This window comes from Nycticebus coucang, chromosome 12 (assembly GCF_027406575.1).
Source record: "Nycticebus coucang isolate mNycCou1 chromosome 12, mNycCou1.pri, whole genome shotgun sequence".
Lineage (NCBI taxonomy): Eukaryota > Metazoa > Chordata > Mammalia > Primates > Lorisidae > Nycticebus > Nycticebus coucang.
Window position 1 is genome coordinate 84,036,274 of NC_069791.1, and position 13,443 is coordinate 84,049,716.

At 44.8% G+C, this 13,443-nt stretch overlaps 1 protein-coding gene across 2 annotated transcripts in view; it reads left to right on the forward strand.

The window, feature by feature from the left end:
- GTF3C1 (general transcription factor IIIC subunit 1) overlaps positions 1–13,443 on the forward strand; it is a 102,425-nt gene that overhangs the window by 69,322 nt on the left and 19,660 nt on the right. The window contains exons 24-27 of one of the 2 annotated variants that reach the window (XM_053554664.1): positions 245–408; positions 2,269–2,411; positions 4,494–4,575; positions 11,106–11,218. In XM_053554664.1, coding sequence (XP_053410639.1) covers positions 245–408; positions 2,269–2,411; positions 4,494–4,575; positions 11,106–11,218 — 502 coding nt within the window. The remainder of the gene's footprint in view (positions 1–244; positions 409–2,268; positions 2,412–4,493; positions 4,576–11,105; positions 11,219–13,443) is intronic. The other variant, XM_053554665.1, reaches the window with a different exon arrangement.

Genomic DNA, 13,443 nt, shown 5'->3' on the forward strand with positions numbered 1-13,443 from the left:
AGAGGCTGCACATAGGCTGTCCAGCTCCTCACTGTGAAAAATGACCAAAGAGAAATGATGACAGGGGGTTAAAAAATAATCTGTCATGCCAGTTGAGTCTTTTGTGGCTAGTTTGCATGACTATAGATACAATGAGAATCTGTTACCCTTGATCAGACCTTACTTGTGGGGTAGGGACCGTTCGCCTCCCCAGAGTGGCAGCTCAAATCAGTTGTTAGAGGTCTCTCCTCTCTTCTGCCATGAGTGTTTTTAGGAGAGTTCCCAGAAGGAAAAAAAAGACCACGCTACCATGATGAGGCTGACCAGAGCGCCCTGCAGAGGATGACACGGCTGCGTGTCACCTGGACCATGCAGGAGGATGGGCTGCTCATGCTCTGCCGGATCGCCAGCAACATCCTCAATGCCAAGGTGCTCAGCCCCAGCCCCTGCCCTTCGCAGCCCCTCCCTGTCCTTCCCACACGCGGGCCCCTCCTTCCAGGGCTCACAGCCTTGGGCCCACTTGCCTCTTCTACTCCACTTGGCTGTCGGGAGAAGCGTAGCCCCAAATCCTATAAATTTATATACCATTTTGTGTGTTTGTTTTTGGCCTTCAGCTAGATACATGTAAATGTTTGCCTAGCTCCAGGCAAAATAGTTCAGAGCTGTTCTTTTTCTTCACCAGGAATCCGGCCCTTTCCTGCTCCCCTCCTCCCACCCTCATTACCTGAAAAACTGATTTATCTTTCCCTAACTACCTGTACTCTGGAAAGGCTTCATTGGTCCTGCCAAGAGCCCGTGATTACTGGTTCTCTCTCTGTGTGTCCCACTGTTTGTTGCCTCTGGTACCTCTTGGCCCCCTGGGATGACTATTCCTGTTTTCTCTGATCTCACTGCCCCTGAGAAGAAGCCCAAGCCAGAGTTCTCCCACCTTGTTCCCCAGAATACCTCACTGACTTTAGATTCCATGTTTTGCTACTTTGTGCTGCCCTCCACATCACAGTTTACAGCAGCACGGGGGTTGCGCAATCAAGGTGGACAGATGTCCAGGAGCCACCAGAATGATCTCTGCCACCTTCCAATCCAGAGCCCCTTGCAGGCAGTGGTACCACCAGATAGAGTAGGTGAGGAAGCTTTATAAGAGCCTGGTTATGTGTTGCAGTCTCAACCATGGCAGCCAGGAGAAACCTAGTCGGAGGTCCTGTGCCCAGCATTCTCTTTACCTACAGGCTCATTAGATTCATCCCCTTTTTATTTCCATCAAGGCGTTTTATTTTGTAAATATGTATTACATCTCTGGAAAAAGAATCCCAGGATTTTTCCCTCCTGTGTGTTTTTGTCTTTCTTCTTTGTGGTCCGTGTTGCCAACTGAGGTTGTCAATACAATGAAACCAAACTGGTGGGATGAGAACAGATTATTCTGCCATTTTTCTATTTCTGCCGTTTTTCTAGATCTTTTGAGTTGTACATCAAATCAGAGACTAATCAGTCCACATTTGTTTAACCTGCCTGTGAGGGTCACAACAATTTTCCTAGCTCTGTGATCATCGTTGGTTTCAAATTTGCCAACGTAACCATGCTTCATCCTCATAATTGGAAACTGGATGATGACATTGGAGCACATCCTGGAAGGAACCTGGCATTTGCCTCTCTCTTTAGCATTGTTAACGCCCTGATAGCATCAGCCAGGACATTCACGCCCACCAATAGGGTGGCACGAAAGAGTGGTAGAAAGAACTAGATCCTTTTTCTTCATTGTTTGTCCCATACACTCTTATTCCTCAGTCCTTCCTTCAATTCCAACCAACCCCTTCTCTAAGGAAGATCCCAAAAGATGACATGTTGCTATCCCTAATTTCTGTTCCCTTCATTCACAATGGCTTTGTCATTGTGAATGGGAAGGGGGATGGGAAGATGGGAAGGGGGTCCCCCCATCCCACCCTTGAGGTAGCTGGAGGAGCCAGGAGGTTCTTGACAGTTCTGTGTGGCTGCCCCTCCAGTCCATCCATTCAAACTTACAGTCTTATTCCCAGGACACCTCATTCTTAGAGATATAAGACTCCTTCCCACTGGACATCGAGGGCTTGTCCTATTCTTCTTTGCCCAGAGTCAACCCGAGGCAAATAGTTGGCACCCAGTGAATGTGATTTAGACATGGGAGGTGACAGTTGTGAGGATTCACTGAGCACAGAGGCTCCATAGAACATATTTTCCCCTCTCCTTTCCATTAATTCCCCATAACATGCGCTCTAAAGATACTGATTTTCTGTTTCTGCTCTCTGTTTGATCCAGGTGAAGGGCCCATTTGTCCCCTGGCAAGTTGTGCGGGACATTTTGCATGGTACCTTTGAAGAGTCTTTGGATAAAACATCTCATTCAGTCGGACGAAGAGCTCGCTACATAGTGAGAAATCCACAAGCCTATCTGAACTATAAGTAAGCCACATTTGAAATTTTATCACACTGGGACGTGGTTATCCCAATACTTCTGTTCATTCTTTATTCGTCTTTCATCTCATTTGCTTAAAGAGTCTAGCGTGAAGTCCAGATGGAGCACACTGAGCTGTCCAATAGGCTATTTTGAGATTGACTTTGATTTTTTGAGGGACAGACCTGATTCTGGGCACTTTCACATGCCTGGTGTTATTTTGACTTTAGAAAAGCCTCGAAAAGTAGGTGCCATTATCCTTTTTTTCCTAGCTAAAGAAATGAATACCACATGCCCAGTGGGTGGTAGAGGCAGAGGCTGACTTTCAACTGCTGTCTCAGCACTCAGAGCAGCTCTTAAAGCGATGTAATGGTGGCCCATCAAATAGGGAGAAGCTAGACAGGACGTGGAGTTATTGGAGAGAACATACTTGCCATATTCTCGCCAGAGCTAGGTGTTCCCTGAGTGTTCTTAGCCATGACCTGGGGATGTGTGAGGATAGCAGCTGTCTGGCAGTTGCAAAGCATCTAGTCATGGACTGGTACCAGTAAGCTTATTATTAGATCTTACTAATAGTAAATACCAATGGCCCACCATCTCCTTCTCACAGAGCTAAGGCCATAAAGACACTGCCAGCCCTGCCAGATTCTTCTTCTAGCTCCCTTAACAAGGAGGGCTTGAGTGGGGAGGACCAGAGAGCATCAGAGTGGTGCAGGAAGGTACCAAAGCACTGTAGCCATCATGAGAGTAGGGCAGGAGGGGAGATAGAACAGGGTGGTGGGGAAGCATGGCCACTGACTGGCCATCTGAACCACTGCCACAAGTCAGGAAGAGAGCTTGACTACAGGTTGGGCCACAGGGTTACCTGCAGGCAGTCAGAGTATAGAGAGAAATCAGCCCAGCTGTCTACTGTGGAGGAAACTCAGCGCTAGAACAGGGTTTCTTGGCCTTGGCACTATCGACATGCAGGTCAGATAGTTCTTTGTCACAGGGCCTGTCTCGTGCATTGTAGGAAGTTTAGCAACATATTTGGTTTATTAGATGCCAGCAGCACCTCTCTTTCCCTTGTGACAACCAAGTAGGTCTCTAGGTACCTCGGGGAAGAGTCTCCCCAGCCGAGAACTGCTCAGTTAGTTATAGCCAGGGGCCTTCCTGAGTGAAGCCACTTTCTCCTGTGTGTAGGAGCTTAGACTTTTTATCTGAATGGGCTCAGATCACTTGGTCCAACAGGCCCAGAGGGAGCATGCAAGTTGGCCAGGGTGACGTGAGTTGGCCGTGGACTGAGATCTTACACTCGGATTTCCTGAGCCCTGGCTAAAGCCCCTCTTTTTCTCCTGGCAGCAGTTCTGGGCAGTAGAGCATCATGGAGCACCAGAGTTGGCTGGCCAGGGTCTCTGTCCTCACCGTTGGCCTTCAGAGCCTCAGTATGGGGCATCTATCAACATAGGGGCAGTTTCCTCACTGGTGCTACAGGATGATACTACCATAATAAGCCTTCCCTTTGTGTAGCCTCAGGGAGTCCACACCTTCCCAAGCTGTGAAATAGAATGACAATCTCTGCCTGGCATACTCTTTTGAAGGCTGCAGTATCTGGCTAGCAAGTGAGCCTAGCAAGTGTTCCCCTTCCTTTCCTTTTGAGCAAGTCCAGGTCTCTGTACATCGTAGAAAAATAAAGATGAGTGGAGGGGACAAATCTCTTACTTTGGAGGAGATTAGATTTCTTAGAATAATAAACACCAATGCTTGTATGGTATTTTTAAATGTGCAGTTTGCTTTCACATAGGTTGGCTCATTTGGCCCTGGCCAAATCCCTGTGAGGGGCAGGTGGGATTTAAGGCTCTCAGTTACCAGTGGAGGATGGATACTCAGAGGAGCCAAGGTGTAAAGTGTGAGCAACATCAGGCCTGACCCATCAGGTTTGACCCCAAATCCTTCATTTGTAGAATCTATAGTCATCGTACAGATACATAAGTAACTCAAACTTCACAGTTGGCCACGGCCAAAAATAATAGAGCAGAACTCTTCTGATACTTCTGAATTCCAACAGTATTGCAATTCCCAGACTGCATTTTTGTCTTCTCTTTCTACAGGGTTTGCCTCGCTGAGGTGTACCAGGATAAAGCACTTGTTGGGGATTTCATGAATCGAAAATGTGACTATGACGACCCCAAGGTAGGCCCTGTGCGGTGGTAGGGCTCCTCCTGCTCTCAAGACAGAGCCGTCTAGGTTTTGGTCATATCCTCTGGGTCCCATTTTTTCCCCTGCTCTTTTGGGAAATCAATTTGTCAGCTCTTGGGCCTTGTACTTCATTTTATCTGACTTCAAGTATCAGTTTTTAAAGGTGGTTAGAATTTGACGTGCCACTTTGAAATACTGGTATGCCTTGGGCCAATTTCGTTAAGAAAATAGGACAGCTCTTCAGAAATTTGAAGCATACTTCCTAGAAAGCTTGCAGATAGGCTATGAGTTTCTTTCTAAGTTTTCTGTCCAGATGGGATTGGGGTGGGTGGCTGGGAAGGAGGGAAGCTGTCTGCAGATTGAGACTCTGCTTGGCTGAGTGTGTTTATCCCTTGCTTACTCTGGTGTGTGTGAGTCAGGCCTTGTGCTGGGTGATGCCAGTGGAAAAGGAGATGCAGCTCTTCCCTGAGGGAGCCACAGGCAAGTGTGACAGGGGAGTGGATGGCCATCGTATAACAATACCATCAGCTTTCAGAGAGAGAAGCCACAGGCCTGTGGAGGTCAGGGAAGGAGATTAGCAGTGCTTTCAGTTGCAAGTGACAGAAAAACTTAACCTAGCGGGTGCTTAAGGTATTTTCCCAAATGCCACAGTCCAGAAGTAGGCAGTCCTGGGCTGGTGCAGCAAAGCAGAGATGTCCTCGAGGTGCCAGGTTCATTCAGTCATTTTCCTGTCTACTCAGCCATCAGCTGCTGTCCTCATGCTAGTCACCCTTTGGTTGCAAGGTGAGCTCAGGTTCTCACCTCAGAATTCCAGGGCAGAAGAAGCGGGGAAAGCCCTGCCCTAGGCTTTCAGGAGGCAGCCTTTCCTAGGAGACCCAGCAAGTCTGGGTCACTGTTAATTAACACAGGGGACTGAGGCTGCCATAAGTGGCTTAGATCAGGGGTGTCCAACCTGCAGGCCTGTACAGCCCAGGATGGCTATAAATATGGCCTAACACAAAATCATAAACTTACTTAAAACATTATGAGATTTTTTTGTTGTTGTTGGAACTCAGTTGTGCAGTTCTTAAGCGTGAATGTTGTAGACATAAGGTCGTGTCTCAACATCAGGTAAACTAAACATTGATACGCTGTCACTGTGTGTACACACGTGCGGCTACAGTTTCCAGTGGGTTATGGTCCAAGCGCAGTGGAAGGGACACCATCAGATGTACATGTGTTCATGGTGACTTGGCAAGGCAGTAATTATTAATGTTTCAAACTGCCATTGCAATGTTAGCCGTTTAATGTTATTTAGAAATCATAAGCATTCTTACTTGATTATTGAAGGGTACTTCCACAACTTGGTGGTGCCTCACATATTGCCCACCACACTTTACATTTGGCCCTCTATCTTGCCCTGCAGGCATCAGCAGGCGAGATGTGGAAAGACCCAAACCTTGCTTTCTATTTTCCTATCAATTAATTTTTGTGGTAAAAGTAAATATAGTCCTTTATCTATTATTATTGTTTAATCCCAGTATGGCTTCTAAAACATCTCAAAAGAAAACAGGACCCCGAAAAAGAAAAATTAATAGATGAAGGAAGATTATTCAGTGAAAAATGGACAGATGAGTGTTTTTTTGTTGAGGCAAACAGCAAGGCACTCTGTAGGGAATTTGTGCAGGTTTTCGAAGACTATTTGAAAAGGCATTATGTGCAAAAACATGCTACCAGATTTGATGCGTATGAAAGATCGTGTCATTAGAACAAAACAGCAGAACTGAAAAAAGTCTGTCTTATCAACAAAATTTTTTTAAATTTTGGAGTTCATTGTAAAAGACAGTTATGTGGTAGCGTATTTAATACCAAAAAACCAAAGCCATTTACTGATACCAAGTTTATCAGTCAATGTACAGAAAGCATGGCAGATATAATTTGCCATAAAAAAAAGGGGGATATTTCTTTTTTCTTTCTTTTTTTTTTTTTTTGGATACAGAGTCTCATTATGTTGCCCTCAGTAGAGTGCCATGGCATCACAGCAATCTCAAACTCTTGGGCTTAAGCAATTCTCTTGCCTCAGTTTCCCAAGTAGCTGGAACTACAGGTGCCCACCACAATGCCCGGCTGTTTTGTTATTGTAGCTGTCATTGTTGTTTAGCAGTCAGGCCAGGTTTGAACCTGCCAGCTCTGGTGTATGTGGCTGGTGCCCTAGTTGCTGAGCTACAGGCCCCGAGCCACTTTTTTTGTTTGTCTGTTTTTGAGACAGAGTTTTACTAGAGTAAATAGAGTGCATGGCGTCATAGCTCACAGCAACCTCACACTCTTGGGCTCAAGAGCTCCTTTTACCTCACCCTCCCAAATAGTTAGGACTAGAGGCACCCATCACAATGTCCAGTTAATTTTTCTATTTTTTAGTAGAGATAGCATCTTACTTTTGCTCAGGCTGGTCTTGAACTTTTGAGCTCAGGTGATCCACCTGCCTGAGCCTCCCAGAATAATAACCTTACAGGCATGAGACACGTTGCCCAGCTTTAAAAAGGGGATATTTGTTTGTTTGTTTTGAGACAGAGTCTCACTGTGTTGCCCTCAGTAGAGTGCCATGCCGTCACAGCTCTCAGCGACTTCCAACTCTTGGGCTTATGTGATTCTCTTGCCTCAGCCTCCCAAGTAGCTGGGACTACAGGCACCCGCCACAACGCCCGGCTATTTTTTTTTTTTTATTGTAGTTGTCTTTGTTGTTTGGCAGGCCTGGCCTGGGCTCGAATCCGCCACCTTCGGTGTATGTGGCCCGCACCCTAGCCATTGAGCTATAGGCACCAAACCAAAAAGGGATATTTCTAAGATCAGTTTGTCTTACCAGAGTATGGCCAGGTGAATTGAAGAAATTAGAAAAAAATGTATCAAAACAAGTTTAGAGTAAAGCTGCTATTTTTTTTGTTACTATTATTGAGACAGAGTCTCACTCTGTTGCCCAGGCTAGAGTGCAATGGTGTCAGCCTAGCTCACAGCAACCTCAAACTCCTGAGTTTAAGCAATCCTCCTGCCTCAGCCTCTTGAGTAACTGGGACTATGGCCTCTTGCCCTAACATCCAGTTGATTTTTCTAGTTTTGGTAGAGATGAGTCTCGTTCTGACTCAGGTTAATCTTGAACTCCATAGTTGAGGTGATCCTCCTGCCTCCGTCTCCCACAGTGCTAGAATTATAGATGTGACCCTGCGGCACCTGGCCAGAGCTGCTAATTTTAAATGTTACACTTTAGCAATGGATTAAGCACTGACACTATAAATATGGCTCATTGTACTTTTTTTTTTTCCTGAGACAGAGTCTCACTTTGTTGCCCTGGGTAGTAAGAGTAACCTTGGCATCATCATAGCTCACAGTAACCTCTTGTAACTCTTGGGCTCAAGCAATCCTCTTGCCTCAGTTTTTCTGTTTTTAGCAGAGACAGGATTTAGCTCTTGCTCAGGCTGGTTTCCAACTCCTGACCTCAAGCAATCCACCCGCCTTGGCCTGCAAGAGTGCTAGGATTGCAGGCAGGAGCCACTGTGCCTGGCCCAACTTGCCATTTTTATTAGCGGTATTGATGACAAATATAATGTCATCAAAGAAATGGCTTCTTTGGTGCTGTTAAAAGAAACAACTAAATCAAGAGATTTATATGAAACAGTAAAAAATATGTTAAAACAACTTTCTTTTTTTCTGAGATAGAGTCTCACTCTGTTGCCCCAGGCTAGAGTGAAAGTGATTTTCTTTCTTCATTGTCAACATACCTGATAAAGTTACTGATGGTGCCCCAGTGATGGTAGGTGAAAGAGAGTGACATGTAAAATTAACAAACAGTGATGCAATTGCTGCACAAAACTCAGATTTGATGAAGTATCATTGCAAAGTACATCAAGAAAATTTATGCATGAAAGTTTTAAAAATGGATGATGTTGTGGAAATTGCCATCAAGACTATGAATTTCATAAGGGCCAAAGGATTGAATCATTGCCAATTCCAAAAAAAGTTTGTTTTTTGTTGTTGTTGGTTTTTGTTTTTTTTTTCTGAGATAGTGTCAAACTTGTCCCCCTGGGTAGAGTGCTATGGCATCATAGCTCACAGCAACCTCTGACTTTTGGGCTCAAGCAATCCTCTTACTTCAGTTTTTCTATTTTTAATAGAGACAGGGTCTCACTCCTGCTCAGGCTGGTCTCGAACTCGTTAGCTCAAGCTATCCACCCACCTCGGCCTCCCAGAGTGCTAGAATTACAGGTGTGAGCCACCTTGCCCAGCCTCCTTAAAAGTATTGATACTGACTATGGTGACATTATTTTGTTTTTAGAAAATGCTAAGTCAAGGCCAAATGTTGAAAAGATTTTATGATTTGCGAAACATTTTCTAGTTGTTTATGTTATCAAAAACTTATTTATTCCAGAACTTGATGATGAAAACCTGCTGATAGATTTACCATTTTTAGTGAATTTAACCATTTAAAGGTGTTAGACATTCTTCTTCAAGATGAAAACCAACTTACCAATGTAATGTTTCAAACCATAACAGCTTTCCAAATAAAACTGAAATTATATAGCAAGCTCAAAATAAGGCAGTTTCTTGCATTTTACCATGTTGGCTAAACACAGTCCTGTGAACAGCAAAAAATATGCAGACTAGCTTTTCAATTTGATATACTAATCTGAAAATAGATTTCAAGGTTTCCAGGAAAATAATAAAAATTTTGGTGCATTTGTGACTCCATTTTCACCTGCCGACTTTCAAATGGAATGCATAGAAATGACATTCAACTTAAAGGAAAATTTGATCATGCCTCTTTACTGGGCTTTTATAGCTCCTATCTTTCCAGAGACAAATATCCCCCACTTCACAATCATGTCTTATTCATGTCATTGCTTTTTGGCAGCACCTACATTTGCAAGCAACTGTTTTCTGTTTTCAAGAATGAAGCACAGTAAGAGTAAAATTAGAACCAAAATATCTGATGAGCACCTGGAGAATGCATTAAGAATTGCAACTACTTCCATCAAACCACGTATCGATGCATTATTTCTCAAATACAATGTCAAATATCCCACTAGTTTTATACTGTGTACTTTTCTTTTACTTTTAAAATAAAAAATATCCAAAAAAAGGTATTTTATTACTTAGATATGTACATTTTCTGTATTAGTGATCACAAACTTGGGACTTGCTCAACAATTTTGAAAGACTCTGAACAGGCTGCTGCATAATTAGGATTATTATGTGAGGACTTTTTGCTTATCTGAGGTGGTGGATATTGTTGTGGTGGGCACCTGTAGTCCCAGCTACTTGGGAGGCTGATGCAAGAGAATTGCTAAGCCCAAGAGTCTGAGGTTTTTGTGAGCTATGATGCCATGGCACTCTACTGAGGGCAATAAAGTGAGATTCTGTCTCAAAACAAAAAAAAAGAAGTTATGCATAGACCTTTTATTTTGCTCATCAGCTTTCATTAGTGTTTGTGTATTTAATGTGGCCCAGAGAAGCCAAAAGGTTGGGCACCCCTGGCTTAGACCATCCTGATTTGTCCCAGGAGGCTGGACATCCTGTCTCCCTAAAGCAGACTGGGGCCAGCTCCTCTAATAAGAAAGAATGGGGGAGAAACAGAATAGGTGACCCATGGTATCTTTGCAAAGGTATTGGCACTGGATGAAACCCAAAAGCTGCAGCAGCCGAGGCAGAGGCAGTGAGGACAGAGGGAGCTTGGGGCCTTGTGGGCACAGCATCAGGGCTGAGGCCAGGCTCCACAGGAAGGAATGGGACCTTATTCTGTGGCAGTGGACACAGGGTGACATGATGAGTTTGTTTATCAGATCTGGGTCTGGACTGAAGACAGCTGCAGTGCAGGCGTAGAGGAGGGGCTGATTGGATTCTACCAGTTAAGTATGGGATTTGGGGAGAAGGAGTAGGCTGGCTATACCAGGGGAGCCAGGCGTGGGAGAAGGGAGGTGACGAGGCACAGGCTTGACTAGAGATCTGCATGGTGTGCATTCAAGTCATCTCATTATGAGAGCACTGGCCGTACAGGTGTTAGGCCTGTTATGCTCTTAGGCAACAACAGCTGCTCCAGAGTCCTGAGCATGATGACAGCATCTACCTCCACAGCCCAGCCTTCTCAGGCGACAGGTGACCTGTGGGGCAGATGGAGCAGCTGGTCAGAGGTTCTGGGGGGGAACTCGTGTGGGAATTTGTTGCTTAGTGCACCTTAGCAAAGACCCCCTTAGAAAGGGCTTAATAGGGCGGTGCCTGTGGCTCAGTGAGCAGGGCGCCGGCCCCACATACCGAGGGTGGCAGGTTCAAGCCCAGCCCCGGCCAAACTGCAACAAAAAAATAGCCGGGCGTTGTGGCGGGCGCCTGTAGTCCCAGCTACTCGGGAGGCTGAGGCAGGAGAATCACCTAAGCCCAGGAGTTGGAGGTTGCTGTGAGCTGTGTGACGCCACGGCACTCTACCAAGGGCGATAAAGTGAAACTCTGTCTCTACAAAAAAAAAAGAAAGGGCTTAATATCTCATTCTCTCATGTCAAAAGGTTTGTGCCAGTGAGTTTAAAGAGTTTGTGGAGAAGCTTAAGGAGAAGTTCAGTTCAGCCCTAAGGAATTCCAACTTTGAAATTCCAGACACACTCCAGGAGCTGTTTGCCAGGTAAGGGCTTATGGGATGGCTCCAGGTGACCTAACGGGGCAAGAGGAAAAGGTCAGCTAGCTGGGACCATCCCTGTCAGCACACGGCCCCTGTTTGGCTGCGTTAGGTCCTGCAGCTAATCCTCCCGTCTCTCTTGCTTCTGGACCACCTGATCTCTTCTGATGGGTGACTTGAAAATAGAAAGAGGCCTTCTTTCCTTAGCACCTGCCAGAAGCTTGTGTTCATTTTCCTGTTGACTTAATTCAGGCTTACTTGTCTGGGAGATAGCATTTTGCGAAGTTTGCTTACTTGACATATGAGGAAACACTGAGATGTAAGTAATGTGCCCAAGGTCACAGTGCTTGTAAGCAACAGAGCCAGCAGTTGAACTTGGGTGGGTCTGACTCTGGAGCCTCACTGCTTTCTGTCAGCTGCTTAATATCTGGAAGAACATAGTTGGATGTGAACACAGAATCCTGTACAATTTTATTTGTTTGTTTATTGAGACAGAGTCTCACTGTGTTGTCCTCGGTAGAGTGCTGTGGCATCACAGCTCACAGCAACCTCAAACTCTTGGGCTTAAACGATTCTCTTGTCCCAACCTCCCAAGTAGCTGGGACAACACACACCCGCCACAACATCCGGCTGTTTTTTGGTTGTAGTTGTCATTGTTGTTTGGCGGGCCCAAGCTGGATTCGAACCCGCCAGCTCTGGTATATGTGGCTGATGCCCTATCTGCTGAGCTACAAGCGCCAAGCCCCTGTACAATTTTAAATCTTAAGTTCTGTGAACTAGTTGTCCAAATATGAGTCCCTTCTCTCCGTTGTCATCATCAAAAAAGCCCCTCTAGCCATTTTCTGAATTTCTTCCTATAAAGTAGTGATGTTCATCTGTCAGTTCCTACCTGTGAACTGTACAGTACTTTTGCTCTCTGTATTTCAATTGGAGATCTCATTCTTTCATTCATTTCAATACATAACTTATGGAGTGCTCAAAGAGCAACTTGTAATCATTTTCAAAGTTGATATCCTTTCGCTGTTTGGGGGATTTAGATTTTGTTTTTGCAATAAAATGAATTCCCAAATGGCATGGTTTAAATTCAATCCTACAAAAAGAAAAAGAAAAAAAAAAAAATAAATTCGGCAGCGCCTGTAGCTCAACAGAGTAGGGCGCCAGCCCCATATGCCGGAGGTGGCGGGTTCAAACCCAGCCCTAGCCAAAAACTGCAAAAATAATAATAATAATAATAATAAATTCAGTCCTACAGGTGTTTCAATGCCCTGTTTACCTATTTTAATTTATATTCCCACATATTTGTAGCATAGTTATGGGGCAGTTGCTAGTCATAAAAAAAAAAAAAAAAGACAGGCTTGGTGCCTGTGGCTCAAGCAGCTAAGGCGCCAGCCACATACACCACATTCTACCCAGGGTGACAGCTCGAGGCTCTGTCTCTGAAAAAAAAAAAAAGAAAAAAAAGACAGTTAAAGTTTATTTATTTATTTATTTATTGAGACAGAGCCTCAAGCTATAGCCCTGGGTAGGGTGCCATAGCGTCACAGCTCACAGCAACCTGCAACTCTTGGGCTCAAGCTATTCTCCTGCCTCTGCCTCCCAAGTAGCTGAGACTACAGATGCTGGGGCTGGGTTCGAACCTACCAGCTCAGGTGTATGTGGCTGGCACCTTAGCCACTTAAGCCACAGGCACCAAGCCCTTGAGCCACAGGCATAGAGGAAAGGAAAAAGCTGCAGTTGTAACAATGTAATGCTAATTTTGATCCTGAGCATTCTGGCAGGCAAAGCAGAATAGAAAATGGCTCCTTATTTTCCTTGTTTGACTAAAAGTGATGCATATGTTTTTCTGAAAAGGCACTTTTTCTTGATACTAAATTTTGGGAGGAGTTTACTGTTGCAAAGATAAGTTTCTACTTTAGTTTTATAGAAACCAAGGAAATATCTTACAAATGGCCAGGCTTTTTAAAAAGCAGTACCGTGATTTATTCTTATATTTAGTTGCTTGGTAGTAATACAGTAAAATGTTAAATGATGCTCAAAAAAATGATGGGGAGACCAGACATGGTGGCTCACGCCTGTAATCCCAGCACCCTGGGAGGTGGAGGTGGTTGGATTGCTTGAACTCAGGAGTTCGAAACCAGCCCGAGCAAGCATGAGAACCTATTTCTAAAAATAGCCCAGCCTGGTGGCAGGCATCTGTAGTCCCAGCTATTTAGGAGACTGAGGCAAGAGGA